The sequence below is a fragment of the Peromyscus maniculatus genome, chromosome 12 (assembly GCF_049852395.1).
Source record: "Peromyscus maniculatus bairdii isolate BWxNUB_F1_BW_parent chromosome 12, HU_Pman_BW_mat_3.1, whole genome shotgun sequence".
Taxonomy (NCBI): domain Eukaryota; kingdom Metazoa; phylum Chordata; class Mammalia; order Rodentia; family Cricetidae; genus Peromyscus; species Peromyscus maniculatus.
This window is the reverse complement of record NC_134863.1, coordinates 68,480,394-68,504,138: the sequence shown is the minus strand read 5'-3', so window position 1 is coordinate 68,504,138 and position 23,745 is coordinate 68,480,394. Positions and strand designations below refer to the sequence as shown.

Here is a 23,745-nt window from a genome sequence, read left to right as displayed (position 1 = left end):
AAAAGTAGAAACAGAGAGGGGGAGAAGGAAGAGAGAGAGAGAGAGAGAGAGAGAGAGAGAGAGAGAGAGAGAGAGAGAGAGAGAGAGAGAGAGAGAGAGACCTTACACTCCTAAAACAAAATAAACACCAGTTCACTACTTCCTTCAGCCAAGTTCCATCACCTAAAATTCCCAGACCCTTCCAAGGAAGAATCACTAGCTAGATATCAAACTTTTCAATCCCTGAGATTGAGGGACAAAGAGAAAAATAACACATTACATCCAAAGATGTGAGGTAAATGAACCTGTTCCATTTGAGGAATGAAAATGTTTCCGCTCCCCTGTAGCCTCACCTCTGGGCTTCTGAGGAATAAAAATAAAATAAAGTGAAGCATCACAAGATGGCACAAAAACATTGGAACAGAACAAAACAAACAGAAGGAAAAGAACCCAAGGAACACACAAGGATCCAAATTTAAAAAGTCTTTTGTAGCATACTGAGTTCGAGACCATCCTGGACCACATGAGATTTTTTTCTCTGATGGAGGCAGAGGGAATGGAATCAAGGGGAGAAGGATAGAGTAAGTTTCTAAGAAATTAGAATTGATCTTAAAATATAATTTATGTAGAAAATGAAACTAGAGTTCATGTGAAAAGAGAAAAAGGACAATTTTATTAAATGGTGAATAAAAAATATATAAAATAACTTGAAAATAAAAATAAACATATATTTGTTATAATGAATGTATATATATATTCAAAGTTTAGCTAAAAATTTAATCATTGCTTTGGAAGTATTAATTAAGATCATTTGGAACATGACATTTTAAATTTAGTTAGTAGCCCTACTCCTTGCTAATTTTGTTATTAATGATTAAAATATGATAACTGTATATTTGCAAAAGTTTGTCTACTGCTTCAGGTTTTTATTTCCACTTTGAGAAAATCCATTATTTTTCTATTGTAACTTAAATCAGTACTTGATTTGGCTTAAGCTTAATTTTTTAATGACATGCATAGTATGCAAATGTAATGAACATAAGTTAGGATACGTTAGTAGCTAGCATTTAGTCCTTTTTTTTTTTTTTTGTGGTTTTTCGAGACAGGGTTTCTCTTGTGTAGCTTTGCGCCTTTCCTGGAACTCACTTGGTAGCCCAGGCTGGCCTCGAACTCACAGAGATCTGCCTGTCTCTGCCTCCCGAGTGCTGGGATTAAAGGCGTGTGCCAACACCGCCCGGCGCATTTAGTACTTTTAAGAAAAAAATATACTTAGGATGTGTAACATTAGATTAAAAGCTAAATATGTGTTTGATGTTTTAAAGAAATTGAATTATGTCCTACTTATAGGACCAAAACACTGAGTAGCAAAAAATTAAAAATGTTTTCACTCTTACTTTTTACATAAAGTTGTGATTCTGATCTTTTAATTTTTACATAATTGCTGGTTCCTAATAGACTAGTATCTTCTTGTCACCTGTTTTGCAAGTGACAACCCAGTTTCCCCTCTTCTGAAAAGTCTTCTGAAAACATGGACTCATCTTTGGCCAGAGCAGTTTCCAGTGAAATTCTACCATACCCTGACCCATCTTTCCAATGTGACTGGAGTTTTTGCTGATGACTTGCATCAGGACTGGGGAGTTATTTTAATTCTTAAAATGCCAGTTTTACAATCATGAAGTGCTGTGTCTATCCTAGGTACCCAAGTGGAAAAGCTGTATGTAGTGGAGCACACTTGTAATTCTAGTGCTAGGAAGCAGAAGTAGGTAGATCTCTGGGGCTGCCTGGGCAGCCAGCCTACCCTAGTCAGCTAAGCTCTAGGCCAATGAGAGAACTTGCTGTACAAACACATACACACATACACACAATACAAGCCATGTAATTTTCTGGTATCTGATTCCAAAATATTCATATTACTAGTAACGTTCTAGCCTGGAAGTATAATAAAGACTGCAAAATAGTAAATGCATAGGAGAGAATGATAGTCAGTAATGGGCATGGGAGACAACACACCAAATAAAAATTCAGAACAGAGCAAACTACATGAAAATTCAGAAAGGAAAGCATATGGAGAAAAACAACACACTTTTTGGGAGTGATGAAAATTAATTGAAAAATCCTGATATCTTGCTGTGTTTTATAAAATAAAAATAATTAGCAAGTATCGCTATCATAGCCTTTCCTACTTAACATTTTGAGTTTTAAGAGGAATAATATTTACAAAGATAATATATATCTTCAAGTGCATTGGTGATTAAATCAATTTTAATGATGAAAAACTTAAAAACAACATCTTAGGTTTAAAGAAATCCTGCAAAATGAGATGGGAACAATATCAATATTGCCCATATTTTATGACTGAATCACTGTCTGCATGCTAAGGAGGATGGTACATCATCTGTATTTAATGCAGGATAGTTTCATGTGCAGATGTGCAGAATATCAGACAATGGAACAAGAAAATAGCTAACACACAAAGGTACTTATTCTGCCAGAAGGATAGACATCTCAAAATGTTTTCAAGAGTTTTGTCATGAAAAGAAATTTTCATAGAATAACAACGTGCTTTTTAAAAATGGAAATAAATAATGAAACCAAGCGAAAAAGTTTTTTTTTTAAATTTATATATCAACCAGTAGGAGAGTGGATTTTTTGCAATCTAAGCAACTGAAATAATTGTAGAGCACTGTGTCATATGTAAAACTGAAAGTGCCCCCAAACAAAATTTGTACAAGTCACAGGTCTTTACATTCCTATTTTAAAATCACAAATGGTAAGACATGAAAGAAACTGAAATAGTATAGATTATTAAAGGTGAGAACAAGCATATCTCTTCATCAAAATTATTGGTTACTGATTTTATATGGTTTCACTCTTGAAAAATAGAGTGTCAAGTATTTTGAAAAATACTGCAAATAGCATCACCACAAATTTCCATTTGAGGAAGTAAGCCAAATGGTATAATTTAATGCAGTCAATCCAAAAAGATATACAGTGCTATGTGAAGGGGTTCTTTGCATTTGGTTTGACCTAGACATAGATTTTGGTCATGAGCGTCTTGTTTTGAAGAGAGTGGTCTCTTTGAGGGATCCAGAGGAACTCCTCCAGAACATCACTGCATGATCAATGTACTCATTTGTGAGCTGCCATTCCTAGACCTGGAAGAGAGTCTTCTGCAGAGGGAAGTTCAGTGACCCAGTTGTCCTCAGCAGAGTCCTTTCCATCAAGACTTTTTTAAATATCAAAAGCCTCAAAAAGCCGTTACAGAAACAGGGATTTGGCAATAGAAGATAATCAAGCCAGTAGTGAATATGAGATTAGGTACACATGCCTTTTTATATTGGTGTTCTGCTTTGGCAATCATTTCAGAAACATTGCACAAAAATTATGCTAAAAATTGTTTCCAGTATTTAAAAATTTCACTTGTCTTCTTTGGTATTTTAGGAATACTTTAAAGTTTTCAGTGGAAATATAATTATGAGGTATATTTTATTTTATTTATCCTTCTTGAATCATTTCCACTCATGTTGAACTTGAGTATCCACAGTAGATATTTATTATGTTATGTCTCTTATAAATGTGTTCTTGTTGCTTATTTCTGATTCTCAGAGTCTTCATGTGGAATTTAGTAGAGCACCCAGCCAGCTCACAAGTGGCAGCTTGTTACAATCAGGACCTTAGAGTCCTCCTCAGCTTCTGTGATGTGTGCCTTAGAAACCAATTTAGTTTCTTAAAAAAAAAACAAGCATATGGTTAACTAAATGAAGCAGGGCTATAGAGACTTCATAAAAAGAAGATGGGGAAATTCAATTCTGAGTAATCTTACTTTGTCCCTCTCTCACTATGGGCATAAAATAATCAGAAATAATATTTCAGACTCCAGAAAGAGTAAATTATTGTATTAAAGAATTCCTAATGTCCTGAAATATTATGTTCCAAAAAAAAAATCAAAATCAAGATTATACATATATGGGAAGTTTTGAAATAGCTTGTTCATACCTCTTCTCAAATTTTGTAATTTCTGTTCACTTAAGCAACAATATACCATTTTTCTCCATTCTTGTATTTCTTCGTTCAATTTATTTCACCTTCTGAACTAACTATCTTTTCTGGGCTTACAGGTATAATCCTAACAGTTTTGATTACAGAAAGACAGTAAATTTTAAGTTTATAATTTATAAGTTTCAGACAGGGAGAGGACATATATTTTTACTCAAAATTTTATACTGATATTTATACTTATTTTAACTTACTAACATGTGGCTTTCCAGCTGAATATAACTTGATCATAATAATAAAAGCAACATTTATCAATAAATGTCTCCATAAATAAGTACGGTCATTGTAACTTCATTTGACATAATGATTATAATAGCTATGGAAAATATAATACATAATTTAACAGTAACCAGTAATGACTGACATTATGGAATATATTAAAATATTTGATTATGGGTCTGAAATTAGCGCTGTTACCTTATAAAAATTAATATATGTTAACATATATATTGTTATAGGGTATATATTTATGTGGGTGCATCTATTTTGAAGTTTTCTTGTATTCTGAAGGAAAACTAAAGAAATGATAACATCTAGAAGAAAGAGAAATCTTTCCAGTGAGATACTTATGCTTCCTTGTAGAAAATTTAATCATTTAGGGCCATTTGTCATCTCAGTAATCTGTTTAAAAATATGTGTTTGTGAAATAAATTGATAATTACATTTACTAGAACCTCCCTAATAATATTATGTTTTGAGATATATAACCTACTTTTCTCCTGATACAAAAATTTGCAGAAACAGCCAGCCATGACTTCCTAAAAATATCTATATTAAGGTAAATTAGATTTTGGTTAAAATATAGAATGTTTCAAAGCCTAAAATAGATAAATAGTTTCAATTACTGTTTTCTGCTACCAAGTGAAAATGATTAGACATATTTCCCTGTTCATCTTGTTATTTGGAAAATGGTAGAAGCAGAACAGAGAACAAGAATATTAAGTTAATAGATGTTTCAGAGATCAATGTTAGAACACACCCATGCATAAAAAAATGAAAGGAGAGAGAAAGGAAGAAAGATATCTTTAAAGTTCGTATTTTTATATGATTTAATTGTGAGACTCATATATGTGTATAATGTATTTTTATTATATCCACCCTTTCGGTGCTCCAGCTTCCCCTTCAACATTCCAGCCCCCTGCTTTTTTATTTTTTATTGTTTTATATTTGCTTTGTTAGTTATGCACGTGTATGTGTGTGGACATTTATAACATGGCACCAATGCCAAAGGCAGAGAATGATTTTATGGAGTCAATTCTCTTCTCCCACCAAGTGAGTTCCTGGGCTCAAACTCAGGTCCTCAGCCTTTGCAGAAATTACAGCTATTCATCCAGTTTCAGTCCTTCTCAGTCTGATTAAGACTAGTCATATGCACATGAGTGGGGGGCCAACCACTGGATCGTGGGTAATCTTTTGGGAACCACATTCCCAAAGAAAAATGGCTCCCCTTCCTTTAACAACCATCAACCTCCAATAGAACCCTAGGTAAGAATAGTGGCTCATGAATGACTCTTCCATCCAAGGATAATGGCTCATGAATAACTCTGCCATCTATGCTGGAGTGTTGGCATGCTTGTTCCTGTGTAGATTGTGTGCAAGTGATCACAGACACTATGAGCTTGTGCGTGCTGCAGCCATGTCATTCAAGAAGATAGCCTTTCGTGGGACTTTTTTGCACCCCTATTTCTCTCATTCTTTACACCCCCGTCTGTGATGTTCCTTGAAGCTTTAGTGATATTTAAGGATGAAGACTTCCAGTCACATTCTTAACGCTTTGACCAGTTATGAGGCTGCAATAGCCGCTTTCTACTAAAGCATAAGCTTCCCTGACTAAGGTATGAAGAAGGATAGATCTTAAGTCAGTGGCAGCCTCTTTCCCAGGTCTACAGATTCTGCCAGTAGTTTTCTAAATAGTATTTTTAACAATGTTCTTATTTTCACTGTTAATACCACCTATTAAACAGTTAGTATACACATATTGGTAAGCAAGCATATTATTTATTTATTTATTCTCATAATAAATGGAGCTAATCCCCTCTCAACAAACAAGAAAACTGAGTCTCAAAAAGATAAATTTATGTGTACAAATTGGTCTTGAAGGATACAAAAAAGAAAGGACATCAAGTTGGGTGGGAAGGGCAGGGAGTGTATCAAAGATAGAAAGGTTCGTGAATACAATCAAACATATTGTATGAAATCTTTGAAGAACTAATTTAAAAATCCCTCCTTAAAAATGTAGCAATATTTAACACTGTTCTCAGATTTGAGTCTACAAGCTAGATTCCTGGTTAAAATTATTCCTTTCAAGGACTGCAACCTTAGGTCATTACAAATGCATCCTGAGAGCTACAATAATGACTGGTCTGGCAAGGCATTCAAACTGTTACATTAATGGTGAAAACACTATGGAAGTAACCAACCATAACTATGAGAAAAAATATGTAAGGGGAGAGAATAAAGATAGAAACAAGAATAGAGATGTTGGAGCTTTGCACATGTATGAAATTGTCAAATACATGTATGAAAACAGTTAATAAAAAATAGAACTCCACTCCCCTCAAATATTGTTAAACCAGCAAATATAGAGAAATTGTTTCTAGAGGAAATACAGGATTAACTTATTATCTATACTTTTTCTTACCTTTGTCAAAAGGTCAATACCTATGTTTGTTTTATGTGTGTTTCTAATTAATGACACTGTACCATATCTGTGTGTGTATACATACACACATATTTGACAAATAACTTCTGAATGACTTTTAAAAACAAAATTTCATGAGGAGTAGTTATTTTGTTTCTGATATCCTTTTAATTTAAGCTGTGACTTAGTGAAATCAATCTAAGTTTAACATAACGATACAACCATGATTCTGATTTATATTTACCATTTGTTTTCAAAGTAGAAGTCTCACTGCTTCTTTTTTTTTATCAAGGGCTTTTGTTTCTCCTTCAGGAATGTCAGTATACTGTAGAGCATGAGGTGTTAAATGTTTCCACACACAGCAGTCCATTCTGAGAGGATCTACATTACATGTGTCCTGAACAGAGAGCTCCTCTTGTCATCCCAACATAAAGTTCTTCCTTCTTAGACATGACAATAAATCTCTTTGAGGGAAGGATCTCCCAGCCATGCTGGAGGTCTCTAGGGTCAATTCATTTTTTGATCAATCCCAGCTACCTCTTGGAACTGTCCCCAAAGCACTTTTGCAAAACAGATGACCAAGGTTTTTTGTCTCTACTCCTTTAAAGCCACATGTATACCTTTAGTGCTGTTTCTGAAGTAATCTGGGTAAGGAAGTTTGTGGGGTTTCAACATTGAAGCTTCTTCCACCATGTGCTTTTAATGCCAAGGTCTGATGTCCAAAGATGCATGAATGGAATGGGTATGCAGAAACCTTCAATCTGTGATTTCTTTACCTTATACAATAAACAGAGCCCTGCCAGGATGGCGAATTTCAGTGTAAAGATGGAAAGTGCATTCCAGTGGAGAATCTCTGTGATGGACACAAGCACTGTACTGATGGCTCGGATGAAGAACACTGTGGTATGTCTTATTTTCACAAAGATACTTGTTTTACTTTAGATTTGTTTTTGGATTTTCCAAACATGAAAGGATTTATTTCAAGTATTGTGGAATGTAGCCTCCCTCCTGATATAAGCATGCTAGACCATTTTGGTTTGCAGTAAAACTAACATATAGGCCTCTAGTTTGTGCATGTTGCTTTATTAAACTTGGTTACATGTAACAACTGTAAATCTAGGACAAGACTCAGTCAGAAGACACAAATATCAAAGACAGAAAGTAACCCAAAACAGGCACCTTAGTAGCCACCACATTCGCTGCTCTATTTTGTTTTGTTGCCTTCAGGAGAAGCACATGGATTCAGGATAATTTAACTGAATCCTCTGAATTGGGTACTTATAGGGATTCTAGTTCATAAGTGTCTTTTGTTTCATCTGCTTTGATTGGTTTCCGGTCAAGTCCCAATGTCAGGCTGCAAGGATGATATGAGCAATGTGTTATTTTATTATACATTGCTTTAATTTCTAAACACAAAGAAAATGATTATGCATATTATGTGCACTAGACTATAAATAAGTGTGGCAAAAGAGTTCCACATTAGAACTTACTAGAGACAGCCCTGAAGAAACTGGGTGTTGGAGAAGTTATGTGTCTGTCGAAGATCACATAAATCATAAAGCTATGGTTATTTTTAAGAGTCTCAGTCTATTTAATTCAATATGAAACTCTTTTAATGCGAGAATAAAGTAAAACCAATAACTACATGATGTTTGTATGTCAGACTCCCATCACAGAGCATTATTTTAATTGATAACTAGGTTAGGTTCAGTCTCTTTCTGGGTATAATGACCATAACACTCTTTGCAGAATATTGGTAAGATAGTGAGAAAATGGTGAGAACCAAACAGCAAATACAGTGAATGAAAACACAGTGAATAAAAACGCAATGCTACTGGAATGGGCAGCATGAGTGAAAAAAAAAACTGAACTTTCTCCTTCTTTTAGTGACTAAGTTTACAAACAATTTTTGTCTAATGACTTAAATAATACAAAATACAAAAATTTATTTTGTTCATTTGCTAGGAAATAAACTTGAATGCCTTTGCTTTTTTTATTTTATAGTCAGAGAAAAGGGCAAAATTATGTCAGCTAAGTTTATATTTCTCAAATTATATCTTCCAACATACTCTTTAGAAAAAAACTACAATCAATTACTAAGATCTAACTGTTAAGAATGAGCACATTTTTGTTAAGACCATCATTCCTCTATGAAAGTAATGAAGATGACCCTATGTATAATCTAAAATCCTTAATGCATCTCTGTGTACTTAGGGGTATTTCAAGACTGCTGTTGACAAATTTGAAGTTATAACTATTTATGGCACCCAAAGTGACATTAGGCTTGATGTGTACAATGTGGAATAAGTAACATAACCAATCATTCTACACAGCACCTCAAATGCTTAATATTTTTGTAATTATACAGTTTGAAATTCAATTTTTTAGCAATTTAGAAGAACATAGTTAACATATCTTTACTGTATGCTTGGTCTCAAACAACTTTCTTCCTCCTGTCAAAATGAAATCTTTCCCTTTGACCAGTACCCCCACATGGCCCCCACTCCCTGGTTTCATGTAACCACATCCTATGCTCTGCATTGGTAGTGCGTTTCCTCAATGGCACAATGAGCAACAATGGTTTGGTCCAGTTCCAAATCCACAGCGTCTGGCATGTAGCTTGTGCTGAACAATGGACCACAGAAATTTCAGATGAAGTTTGTCATCTCCTGGGACTAGGGTAAGTGAGTGTACTATGTTCCTTTATATTTTATTATTAATAATATGTGTATAGTCTCTCTCTCTCTCTCTCTCTCTGTGTGTGTGTGTGTGTGTGTGTGTGTGTGTGTGTGTCTGATGTGTATATGTGAGACTGTGAATATGTGCATGGCAGGTACACATGAAAAGATAGGGGATAGCATAGTTTGAGTAGGAATTATATTTTATTCATTATTATAATTGGCCTAGATTCAAAAATGCTCATGAAAATACTTGTAAATCAAATATGGACATGCATTAAAAATATCATCCACTATAACCAAGTTGGATTTATCCCAAATATGTAGGCATGTTTAAACATACACAAGTAAATGAATATAATAAACCACATAAATGGACTTAAGGACAAAAATCACACAATCATCTCAGTAGATGCAGAAAAAGCTTCTGAGGATGACTTTTTGAGTTGGTTCTCTTATTCAGTCATGTGGGCCCTAGGAATCCAACACAATTAATTAAGAGGGAATGCCAGGAGCCCTTACACACCAACTCCTTTCTCTGACTCACTACTTAGCTCTATTTTAAAAAAAACTGCCAATTTTACTGATATTAAGTTAAATTTATCTGAAATTTATAGTATAAATTTAGAAAATGTTTGTTACCAAAAAAGAAAAGACAAAAAATGATGATTAACCCCATCCTCAAATATGAACTGTGCTAATATATTTGTAAAAAAATAATAATTCTCTGAACAATTCATACACTGTATTTTGATGATATCAGTCACCATCTCCCATCTCCTCCACCATCCAGACTTCTTTCCAAACCCACCCAATGTTGTGTGTCTATTCCTTCTGTTTTTGTAAACTTATCAGTTCCATTCAGTACAGATAAATCTTTGGCTGTGAAGCCACATACTGGAACACACTAGACCTATGAGAAGACTCACCCTTAAAGGGAACTGACATTTCCACTCCCAACAGGTACCAGTTAGTAATGGGTCCCGCCTTCTATAAGCAGAATCTTTATTGGGGATCTGACTCACGGACCTTTTTGAGATTTTTGAGCCCTACTATAATATACCTTAATTTTATTCACTATTGTTCTGAATCTCAAAAAATTTAAGAGATAAATATCAGCAGAGGAACTGAATGAACTCACATGACTGCAATTGTTTCTAAAATATAAAAAGTACAGAAAAGTTGTCTAACCATAATCATTTTTTCACCATATACTGCCAAGTAATTTTCCAATATATTCTAAAACACACAGTTAGGCATGGTGACACCTGCTTATAACACCAACACATGAAAAGTTGAGGCAAGAGGATTAAGAATTCAAGGTCATCCTTGGGTAAGTAGTACATTAAGGCTAGCTTGGGCTACATGGAATCCTATCTTAAAAACAAAATCAAAACAAATAAACAAACCAAAACAACAAACAAATGAACAAACAAAGATACATGCTTGGCAATTACCTGGACACAGGTATTTCTGTGATTTGGTTATAGATGTCCACTTGTGAAAATTTGCATAGGCAGAGATGTTAATTAACAATGCATCAGATGGGTGGCTAAGTAACCTGATTTCCAGAAGTAAGCATATTTAAATGGAATAAAAGTGATTTTTATATGTTAATAACAGCAGTTGTTAAACCTAAGTGATTTGAAAAAAATCCAAAATAAGGATATGCAGTTAAGAGAAAAAACAAATTTATGCACACCAAAATCTATATATGAATTCTTGGCAGACATTTTAACTTCTGTTAGTTCATGAAAACAAATACAATGAATTGTCTTTTCAGCAAGGGATGCTTTGTTCTAACTGACTAGTGGATCACACAACAGAATTCCCAGACTGGTGAGATGGCCCATGCATACATTATCACCATGGGAAAAAGGAGGCAAGAGAATTGCTGTTTAATGCCAGTCTAGTCTATATAAAAAGTTCCAGGACATCCATGGCTACACAGTGAGATGAGGTCTCAAACCAACAACAGAAATTTGTCTGGGTAGCACACATTTTCTATGTAGAACTGGAAAATGGTCTCACTGAAAATACCCTCACATGCAGTAGCCAGTAGCAAAATTTCAAGCTTACTCCATAAAATTGTATAACTGCTGGTTGACTGAGAGACTCCTGCTGTACATTAATGCCATGATAGAACCCAGCCACTACATACACATATTTCCAGTGGATAATAATGTGAAGTCTCATGGGGAATGTTCGAAACACATCAGAACTTCCAATAATTGGACTGAACGTTTCTAGTTTCCCTTGTCTCCTGGAATTCATAATGGGAAACCACAGTTCCATGCATGTTGTTTCATCTAAAAGGTGATTCCCATCAAAAGAAAAGGCAAGAGGGGAATTTTATCACACACTATGCAAATGATCATCAATTTAATTTATGAGTATCAATTAAAAATTCCATGTACTTTAGATGTTCATATATATGTAGGCCCCATCCTTTTTATAATACAATATAGATTTTAATCAAACAAAAACCACTTCAATTTTGGTAGCATTTAACAAAAAGGAACTGTGAAATAATAATATGAGTTGTAGGAGGAGAATGTCCGGTGCGATGTTTTTTATTTTGGAAGAGTCCACAAAAAGTAAAAGTTGTGAATTTGTTCATTTTTCTAACTTCCAGTAAAACACTGGATAATGACATCATCCCCGGGGTCATACTCAACAATGATTTAGTTCAATAGCAACTTCGGGGAGGGTAGACCTAGAAAGCCCTTGACTTCCTGTTAAAATTTTCGGGAAGTTGAGGATCTCTTTAAAAGACGTGGTTTGCAATATTGCAGCTGAAGAGACTGGTGAGTTTCCCTTGTTTCTAAGCCAGGGTTTCGGAAGGTCCAGGATGGCTGAGTTGCACACCCATGTGCTGTTCATTGTCACCAGTCTCCTGAGTACTACCCCAGGCTTATAAATAAAAGGGATCTCTCTATTGCATTATGTAAATCCTAATTAAATTACCTCCTAGAAGATGGATGTACTTGATTTGTTTATGAAAATCAAAATGATCAACATCTTACTTTGATATATACATATACACATGGATATACATATATATATACATATATATGTGTGTGTATGTAATAACAAAAACAAAGAGGCCGTGAATTTTAAAGAGAGCAAGGAGGTGTATTTGGAAGGGCGAGAATGAATGAAAAAGAGGGGATAAATGTTATAATTATATTACAATCTCAAAGATGAAAAAAGTAAAAGAAATAATTTAAATTAATTTGAATTAAATATCTTAGATGAAGTGAATTTTACAAATGCAAAATAGAATGAACTAGAATTAATGCACATATCTCTAGTGTATTTAAACTTTGAAAGTATATTTTGATTATTCTTCATTAAAAAATAGAAGCATTACTGATGATGCTGTACAAGGCTCATGAATGAATAATTTATGACTTGGGTTTACATGTTTATGTAGTGGGGATAAACACATATAAATAGAAAATTCCTGTATAATATAAATGAAAGGTGCTGCCTGAGACTTGAACTCAGTGAGGTTATATCAGCAAAGTCTTTCCAGAGACTGGCCTGAGTTAAGTGACTATAAATCATTTCTTCAACACTGAGTCCTATTTATTTACATGTGATCTCATCCCCAGCCAGATTTTACTGTCAATGTTCATTGACCTCATTTCCTATGGATCATAGTTCTTGCTGCAAGACATGGAGACCAAGAGACAGGGTCCTTCAATATAAAAACATAAGTGACGCAATCCATTGTCTTAGATACCATAGTTTTTAGAAAGGCCAGGTAGTTGCTTTCTTCTGAAATGATTCAGTTAATTTGTGCAAAGATGTTAATCTTTGTCCCTATGCATTCTTATTAGTCTCCATAGTGCTTTAATCACTGAAAGAACATTACAGCATTAATGAGAGTAGTCTAGACCAGCATAAGGGAATGGAAAGAATATTTGGTGAGTTTAAATGATGTGTTTGGTACAGTAGGGAATAATTTAGGATCCAATTTATTAAGCAGGCACTGTAGTCTCTCAAGGTTATTTATGCTGATTGGGTATGAACTGTAATTCCCCACAGATTTGAGAAAATCACATGAGGCAGATTTCCTCAGTTTTTACTCCTTTATATTAAACACTTTAATTCTTTTCCATTTATAGCATGCATAAGTAAAAAGTACTTTGAATAATATTTTTTGTGTCTTTGATCAAAGTAAGAAAGAAAAACTTTTACATTGAGGCGAGAGTAACATTAAAATAGCAGTGAGTTTTCAATCATGTTTTTTAAGAAAGATATCCACATTGTTACAGCCCAATCCATGCCAATGGGATTTGCCTTGAAACATCAGTAAAATTAATTATTAGTATTTAAAAAATATTAGTGAGAAATTGAGCTAATGATTTGTTTCCTGAGTAGGAATCCTAGGAGTTGTTAACCCTAAGAGTCCCTTGCAGTATGTCTCTACTTTACATACCAGACTAATTAATGGTATCTTCACATTCTCAAACCTGGACAGGAAATAGACTTGCATCAATGTTCTTCTACTGCAAGGCATTGGCAAATACTGAGGTAGAGGATGAATTTTGCTTTTAAAATAATGTTACCAAAATTAATTGGAAGAATGGGAAGGGAGAAATGATCTCATTATGTTATGATCTCAAAAATAAAATGAAGGGTCTCACATAAACACACATTTAATTTATTCCACAATTCGACATGAGGTACTGAAACCTGAAATTAAAATTGGCGTTTTATATTGATTTAATAAGTTGATAGACAGTGTTCTTTTTCCCATATGTAATTTCTGTCAGTGTCCTAAAAATCTTCAAGTATGTAGGAAAAGCCTTGACTTATTACAACTGTGAACACACACAGACGTGCATACACACAGAGGTGCATACATGCCATGCACACACACATGCACACACACAAAAAAAAAAAAAAACACCAGGATAAGATATGAGAAAGATCAGAAAAACAAATAACTACTACGTTTAACCTTAATGACTCTTTGTTTACTTTATTTTACAGAAACAAATATTTTCTATTTTTTGTTTCCTTTTACTTAAACCTTCCACCCATATATTTATATTTTATATTTTCATTACATTTATTTATTTAGGGATAGATAGGTGTATGCATACACATGGAGGAGGGGGGAGGGGAACGTCTGTTCTACCATGTAGTGCCTGGGGATGAATGGAACTCAAGTTCTCACATTTGGTGGCAAGCACTTTTGGCTGCTGAGACTATTCTCCAGCCACAACATCATATTACTTAGGTGTGGCTGAATGGAAGAAGCTGTAGACAAGCTGTTGGAAAAACAGTTTCTACTATGTGAAAATGACTACCAAAATGATTCCCATAAATGATACACTACTAAAAACTTACCGTTTACCTGACATACAAATTACACTCATTTCCTCCTGCTTTAAAATAAAAAAAAATTTCTTAATTAAAAATAATTGAGGAGCAAATGAACTGCAGTACTTTGACAGCTTCCCCAAACTCATCTCTCATCAATTCATTACCTTATAGGGCTGGTCAAGGCACATAGGCAAGGGATGCCATGAGGTTATAACAGGATGTATGCTTGGATGTACAATAGTCATCTGGCTCAGAAAACAAACACACACACACACAAACTCACAAGTATCAGCACATATAATACATAAATAAGTAAATAGATTAATTAATTAATTAAAATAAAATAAAACCAGTAACACCTGAGAAAGTTAAGTTTAAGGAGAGCATGCTGTACACAACACCACAATACTCAATATACTGTCCACAGAGAACTTGCCTCATTGATTTCTCTTTTACTGTGACTATGACACCATGCACAGAGGAGGGACTGATTAGCTCAAGATAACTCTTCTATCGACACTTCTTTACTTTCTATGCAAATGTCACAAACTAAAAAGCTGAGGTCAGAAAAATCTGAAATTCATCAAGTTTACCTGCTTGCTAAAAGTTTCTCTAGGTGAATGGTAGGTGTGTTGCTATAAATGTAGTAAATGAATGAGATATGCAGTTGAAATACATCCAGTTCAGACAGAGTGTTACACAACTGCCCACTGCTGAGACTTCCAGAGAGTCTTGGATTCTCTTCCAGCCACCATCTCCCTGTCTATAAAAGTCCTGAACTCTGTCCTGCCAACTCTATCGCCTTCTTTCCCTCCAATCCGAAAAGAAAGACCTTCATTCTCCAAAAGCCTTTTTAACTTAATCCCACCTGGCTCTATTCATTCCTTAAACCTTTTGGGGTGTGAAATGAGCTACAGTGCTAGGCTGCAGTATTTGCAACAGGCATTATTATTCCGTCAGCTTTAGTGTGTCCAAAGGCTTAAAACATCTCTGCCTAAGCTCTTGCTGCAGGGAAGAATCCTTATCTCAGCAAATGCAGTCTAAGGAGGGAGACAAAAGAGAGGCAGCCTAAGCAGGGCCTGAGAAAAGTGGCTGAAGACTGGATACCATCCAAGCAGCCTGGGGATATCCCTCTTTCTCTCCCTAGAATTCTTTTATAAGTATATTTTTATACTCCATCTATGACCTAAAAAGTAATAATGTTTGCATTTATATGCTTCTCTTCTCACATAGAAGACTTTTCCTTAAGTCAGGAGAGCCCTTTATGGGTATACAAACCATAAAAATGATAATAATGGTTCGGAAATAGGTTGCTGGGAGACACTAATATGTAAACAAGGTAAAGCTATATATAGTGATCTGTATGATACTAAATCTCTAGTCTTTTCAGACAGTTATAGAAGTGAGCACTGGAGTTATCAAAATCTGTAGGTCTGAAAATTACCACAAAAAAACTTAATTAATTGTAATCATCTTGATTCAATTTGCATCAATTAGATTTTTTTTTTTCAAAACTAAGTGTTGACATGTTATGGGATATTTGTACACTGTGTGGAGATATATTGTTGTGATTGGTTTAATAAAGAGTTGAACAGCCAATAGCTAGGCAGGAAGTATAGATGGGACTTCCAAGCAGAGAGCAGAAGTAGGAGGAGATAATTGAGGCATAGAGGAGACACCAATGAAACATAGAGGGAATTGGACATACAGAATGAAAGAAAGGTAAAAAGCCACAGAGCAAAATGTACATTACTAGAAATGGGTTAATTTAAGTCATAAGAGCTAGTTAAGAACAAGTCTAAGCTATAAGCCAGGCTTTCATAATTAATAATAAGTCTCCATCACATTTGGGAGTTGGCTGGTGGGACAGAAAAAGGGTCATTACAATGACATCACATAGGGTTGCTAATACCTTACTTTCCATATATTGTTTATTATTTTGTCCTTTATTAATTAATGGTTTCTCTTAAATATTTATTGCTTCATATTCTGTTTATTGTAAATTAAACTTAAATTATATCCAGGGAGAAAGGGTAAATTTAAGCTGGTAGGATTTTAAATTATTATAGTCTACTTCTAATTAAGTTCCCAAATCTAATATCCAGTACTTACTCATGGAAATATGTACATGAGCAGAAGAACTCTGTAGAATACTTTTAGGTTTCTGGCATCAATATTAAACATGAAAATTTACTTATGTGAATATTTTATAGATTTTGTTGAAGGTACATTGTTTTCTAGCAAACTAAAGATGATAAGATGCAGCACTCCTGTAATCCTAGCACTCAAGACTGAAACAGAAGTATTAAAAGGTTATTTTGGGATGCATAATGACACTAATATCAGTCTGGGATACATAGCAAGACTCTGTCAATATAGCTATATAATTAAATGCAGTCTGTTTCATTGTCTCATTTTCATCTGAATCACATAGAAAAGAATAATATGTGTCTGTTTTCCATATGAATACATTATCTCCACTTCATCTTGGGACATCATCAACATCACCGTGGAACATCATTTTTGAGATGCATTATTTTTTATTTTTTTATTCATTTTACATACCAACCACAGTGGGAGGCAGTGACTGGCCTCTGTGCTGGGAGCCCAGTGGGAACCGCCATGCCTTACCTCTTTGGGTAAAGGGGCTTTCTTATCAAGCATGTCTGACATCCCTGGGGTAGCTACCTTGCTCCAGGTGGCACTGTGATGCCAGCTGGCATCCTTCTGTTCATGCAACTTGGAACCTTTTGTACTCTGGGGCTGGGTACCTCCGGGCCCTCCGTGTGTCTGTCATCTAGGGTAGAGGAGGAGTTCAGGCCTGTTTCACTTCCCCAGTTCTGTAGCAGCTGACCGGCATCACCTTTGAAGTATACATGAGAGAAATATATTTACAAATGCTTTATTCTCTTCTTTAATAAAAATGCACCAGTATTCTGAAAAAAAAAAAACTGTTTCATTGGTGTCTCATCCCTCCTCCCACTCCCCCCACCTTTTTCCCCAACTCCCCATCCCCACCTCCAACAGAGTAAGTTCTCCCATCGGGAGACAGGTAAGCTTGGTCCATTCAAGGGTGAGTTAGGTGTCCAATGTCCAACCATAGGTAATGGGATGCACCAGTGATAGATCCTGATCACACTGCCAGGGCCCCCTCAAACACACCAAGCTACAAAACTGTCTCCCGTATGCAGAGGGTCTAGTCCAGTCTCATGCAGGTTCCACAGCTGTAGGTCTAATGATCATGAGTTCTTTTGAGCTTGGTTCGGGTGTCTCTGTAGATTTCCCCATCAGGTGTCCGTTATTCTTAAAGGTTATCCTCTAGCCTTCCTTTCATTTAGAATACTTGTGGTAACGTTATTAAGCATAGTCCCACCATGTATCAATAGTAGATATGTAATAAATAGGGTAGGTTAAACAGTTATAAAAACAGTAATTTAATATTTTCTATTGTTTTTAAATTTCCACAAATATTGATAGGTCCCTTCAGGACCTATCTTAAAGAAAGTTCAAAGGAACAGAGAAAGAACAGGGGAATTGAATTGTCTAAAATCTACATGCCTGCAATACATTTTCATGTAGATGTCTTGATGGTGTTCTCATTTTCTGTATGAAAACAGATTCTAAAGGCTAGAAATCAAGATGGAAGCAAAAAGACAAAGCCTTGTACAACTATAATGAACAGTGTTTGTATGTCAGCATGACCTTCTTCCATTTCTGTAGCAACTATTAGAATCATTTGAAAAGTTTGCTACAGCAGCATGCTGGGCCTGCACCACAACTTTCTGATCCCATAGATGTAGAGTGGTTCTGGGTAGTTCACATGTTTAATACATTTCCTGAGGTGACAGCCAATGCTGTTGACAAAGCACTGTGACAATGTCTGCTGAAGAATAAGAGACTTAGGAAACTACTTGGAAGAATGCTCAAAGGTGGTAGACCTTGAACAGAATAAGAAACGGTAACATGAGGAAACACAAGAAGAAAGCTGTCTAAAGGGAGATTAGAGAGTAATTATCACCTTGGACTTTAGCCTCCCTGCATAGAAGTGGACTAATCAGTTCCAGTTGTCTGGAGCCTGCAGCCAACATGAACAAATAAAGCCTCTTCTCATGGGGAGGCCTAGTATTTTCAGTTGCTGTGATGACTTCTACTGGAAATCAGGTGCTGATAAAATCCAGAGCTCTTGATCTACATTCTCTCTTACATGAGTGTGCCAATCTTCACCTGGAACTATTTTATATTGATAAAGCTTTTAGGACTAGGACACCCTTAACATTCTAATCCACGTCTGCCTTTTTCTTTAAGATGCAGAAAATACATATGCGTATAGCTACATAAGTAAAATAGTCCTTCTGCTCACATGATAGGAGGAGACAGTTTAATCTCCAAAAATAACAATAGTAAGGTGTCTTTGCTATGCTAAATCTATCTGGGATTTTATTAAAGGAATATTAGTGGCTTTGTGTTCTTTCATTAAATTTATCTGCTTTTCAAATGAAAGTGTAATATTCCAAACTCTGGGACATTAGAGAGAGCATCCACTTTCCCAACATCCTCTTCAGTGGCTGAAGATACCGAATAAATGTTTAGTCAATTGAAGACATTAGAAGAAAGAGGAGTTACCCTATGAACATTTTTTCTTTTCATTGATTATATGAATTTTGAGTACTCAGTGCACATTCCCTGTATACCCAAACACATTGTTGCTGTTAGCTATCATCCTAGGGAGACCTTGAATATTCTGGAGAGGCAACAGCAGACCCAACATGTTATTTCAAGGGATAAGAACTCCATTGTCTTCCTGACAACCATAAATAACAGTAAAAATCAGGATGTTTACAATCTAAAGGCAAAGATTGTTGTTGTTGCTAACAGTGGGGAATTTCCAATATGCACATTGTATCATTTTTAACCATCTCTCTCCTTCTTTCCATGTCCTCCTCACTCACTCCCAAATTTAAAGGCATAGTTTTATATTAAGATTGTAATCTTGAATGAATAAAAGAACTGAAACAATACTGAGGACTAAAAGTTGAGTCTCTAGCTAAAATTTAAGGTACAAGTAAGTAATTCTTAAGAGAAATTAAATTAATTAAAAGAAATTATCACCAAGACACACAGTAGATAATGCAGATACCACAGGTTTCAGCCCGGAGAATTGGATGCCTTTTTACCTGGAGGTGTCTTTTGCCACCCTGTGGTGGCTCACAAGTTGACAACTGCAGATCCAGACTGCAGAGGTCCTCAAAGCAAAACGATATGGCTTCTGTCTTTCAATTAGGACTGCTTGGACCTTATATTTAAGGAAATATCAGAAGCTAAAAAAAAATTTGAAAACTAAACTCTGAAATCTTATTTCACTATGTAGTTCTTAGGTAGTTTGATTTTCTTGAAAGATGAGATATACTCATTAAGAAGAAATGCTTAAATCATGAGCACTGTGTTTATTTTTCTTATTCATATTTGATTCAAATTTTATATAAATTGACCCATTGAAGTATTAACATCCATTCAATAACACAGACAAGAAAAACTGAAAAGAAATCAGATTCTCAAGAGCAATGTGTAGTGATCTTTGTAAGATTCTGTAGGATATGCAAACAAGTACTAAAGGCAGGTCTCAAAAGTGAGCACATTTCATGTCATTAGTAATAATTCTGCCAATAGTTTGTAGCAGTGCTTGATTTTATATATATATATATATATATATATATATATATATATTGAAAATAGACTCTTCTCTCATATGACACATGCCAACCACAGTTTTCTCACCCTCCACTCCTCCCAGGTCATCAAATAATTTATTTCAAGATATGCATCACTAAATGATTTAAAATGTAACATGGTTTTTTTTGGGGGGGGGTATTTCATCTTCTGTTTATATGTCATTTTCCCTCCCTTAGGAATGCAAACTCATCAATGCCAACATTCTCTACTGGAGATGGACCATTTGTGAGAGTAAACAGAGCCCCTAATGGCAGCCTGACACTGACACCCAGGTAAATATTGAGATGTTTTACTTTCATCTGGTACACAAGACTAAATGGAAAATATTTTGAAGCCAATAAAATGTCAATGGTACCGCATACACACGAAAATTGTTCACTTTCTTCTGTTTATGTAATGCCAAGCACCATCTAACTAATCTTTTCTGATAGAATTGTCTGGTCCTCATTTTTATAAGACAGTCTAATGAAATAGAAGTAACTAATATTCTAGCATGCAGACAGGGAAATGATATACCCTAATACTGTCCTTATTCTCATCTTCTAAATCCCTAAACCCCATGATAAGAAGAAATTGTGAGTCCTAGAATGGGTAGGATCAATGCTCCTCAGACAACCATCAAAAGGCACAGCGTTAGATGAGAATCAAATATTGTCTTTCTTAGCAAATAAATATGATTAGCACTTAAAAATAATATAATTAGGCCTATATGGCCTCTTTTTTTTTACTGTTTTAAATTATGTTTATTCCTACAGCCTTTTGTAGGGATTTGTAAAGCAGCACCTTTCCTCTATTCAAAAGCATGTCATGAGTAAATTATGTAATTTCTCCTATTTAGGCATTAGTGGCAGTTTTTGTATGAAATCGGACTCTGAGTTTTATAATTTCACCATAGACAAATTGTGGATGAGAACTGACTGCAGGGAGACATCAAAATTGCACTCTGAGTTAACATCCTATCACCACTGTATTTTGTTTAACATACTTGATGTGAAAGTCAGCACTCTCACAAGCTCAGGTAGTAAATCAAATTCATAAAGACCATATTTAGTATCATAAACTCAAGTAATAAATCAAATTTGTAAGGACCATATTTAGTATTATGGAAAAAGCCTTGAGGTTTAGTATTTTGTATCAATGTTGACTGATATCACGAGTCTCACTGGAAATCAACTAAACCATCTGAAATTTTCAAAGAGGTTTTCCATCCTTCTTTCTATAAAGCATTCTCAGGTTCATGGTTCTCCAGTAGATTGAGAATTCTATCTACTCATGTTTCACAGATTAAATTTTAGTTAGAAAGAGAAAAGAAAATAGTTTAGAGCCATACAAAATAGTTGCATGTATGTTTCAGAAAAGGACCATGTCATTCTATCCTTATGAAAAGGTGTCAGTATCAATTAATATTAATGACACTATTATACCTACATCCATGATATTTAAAAATGACTTTATATAGATGCACACTTTACCATTTTTTTTACACCAAAAAAGCCAATTAGCTAAATGTCCTCAATCCTTTTCTTAATTGGCCACTTTATACTGCACTGAGAAAATTGAGATGTATTGATTTATTCATTCCCTTAATTAACTTATGCTTTTATTTATTTGTTGAACAATTATTACATTCAGTGTCATATGAATAATGGTGCCTTTGAGAGCATCCTTGTTTTTAAGAGTTCTAAGAAAGACAAGTAAGAAGTTACCAGAGAAAAACTGAAATTTCTTGTTAAATTGGTAATGAACTACTAACTACGTCTGTGCTTGATAAAAATTAATTAAGCATTGTTTGCTCTTTTGAAGACCAGTAGCAATGTCTTAGAAGCCATTTTGGATATGGATTTTTATTGGCAAGTACTGTAGATGTGAAATGTGTTTTATGACACTTAAAAATATTCTTTAAGGCATCCTATAAACTACTTTTTATTCAAACATAGGTGGGTACCAAAAGGAAAACTGAGATTTCTTTGAGTCATTTTATATAGAGAGAAAGACATATAATCATATTAATTATTATTAATTAAACACATTTTCTTATATTTCTATTGAACTTACCTTGTATATTAAAAGAGAATATCAATCATAGAACATAGGTGCATGCGCTTTTAAATAAGCTTTACCATGCATGTTCTAAAAGCATTGAGGTGCTTTGATTGAGCATACAGTATTGTTTTGTACTTTTCCTTTCCCAAAGTAAAAGGACTTAAGCAACATGTACACCTCATTCAGGTAAGTACTTAAGTGTAAAACATTTCATTCTATATGCGTGCACAGGAACACAAATATATGTGTTATTTAATGTGTGGGATATCCTCGACAGAAGAAAAGAGTGTAAAGTATTGTGATTCCTGATGTAACATTGACCTCTGCTGGTTGAATTGTAGAACACCTTATAAACAAATTTTCCTTATGTACATTTTTGGCTTTTGAAAAACCGAATTTCAAAATTATAGGCAATAATTTTTCAGCAGTTTGTGCCTATTTTTTTATAGTCTCCATGCACATGTCTGCTTCTCTTACAAACAGGCTGCAATCCATTCATTATTCACTTACAGAATGAAGTACACAGCCTACAGAATGATTCATCACTAAGTAGCTCTAAAATTGATGGTATTGAGGCTGATTTTCATCAGTTGTTCATTGTTTACAGTCTTAATTTCTATTAATTCAGTTACCAAATGGCCATTCACAGTCTAAATATTTTAAGGGGTAAATCCATACATAAGCTGTTTATTAGTTTCAATTATTGCCAATCTGGGTAGCACTAGCCAGTCTTACTGGGCCATCTCTTGGTGTAACAAAACCAAGGCATGAGTTATCTTCCCATTAATTCTTCAGAAGTTATTTTAATTCTCAAAATTACTTGCAGTATTCAGTGCTTTTCTCCAAGTAAGTCATAATTTGTTCAATAGTGGCATCCAAGTAAAGGAACAATGTATATCTTTAAAGGTTTTCTGAATAATAATGAGAGAAAGAAAAGTCATATGTGCGTAATGCTAAATAAAAATCTACAACCTGTAGTAAACATGTATTATCTATTCATAAAATCATGGAAAAGTAAAAAAAATCAGTTTGTATTGCTCTCACAATAACAACAAAAATTGCAAAATTTACAACCATGATATGTCATTGGTGTTTGGTTACAAGGCAACTCATTGAACATAGGGTTTAATTCTATATGTGGTTTTAGATATATATTAGAGGTATTGAAACATATTCCCTAAGAATGAGAGAATAATGAAATCCAAGGTTGGTGTGAGCAAAGTGGCAATGTCCACCATATATCAAATATTAATTATGTTTAATTCATGATAATTTCAA

At 34.6% G+C, this 23,745-nt stretch overlaps 1 protein-coding gene across 1 annotated transcript in view; it reads left to right on the top strand.

The window, feature by feature from the left end:
* Tmprss15 (transmembrane serine protease 15) overlaps positions 1-23,745 on the top strand; it is a 106,943-nt gene that overhangs the window by 65,249 nt on the left and 17,949 nt on the right. The window contains exons 19-21 of the mRNA XM_042258926.2: positions 7,469-7,579; positions 9,224-9,356; positions 20,601-20,696. Coding sequence (XP_042114860.2) covers positions 7,469-7,579; positions 9,224-9,356; positions 20,601-20,696 — 340 coding nt within the window. The remainder of the gene's footprint in view (positions 1-7,468; positions 7,580-9,223; positions 9,357-20,600; positions 20,697-23,745) is intronic.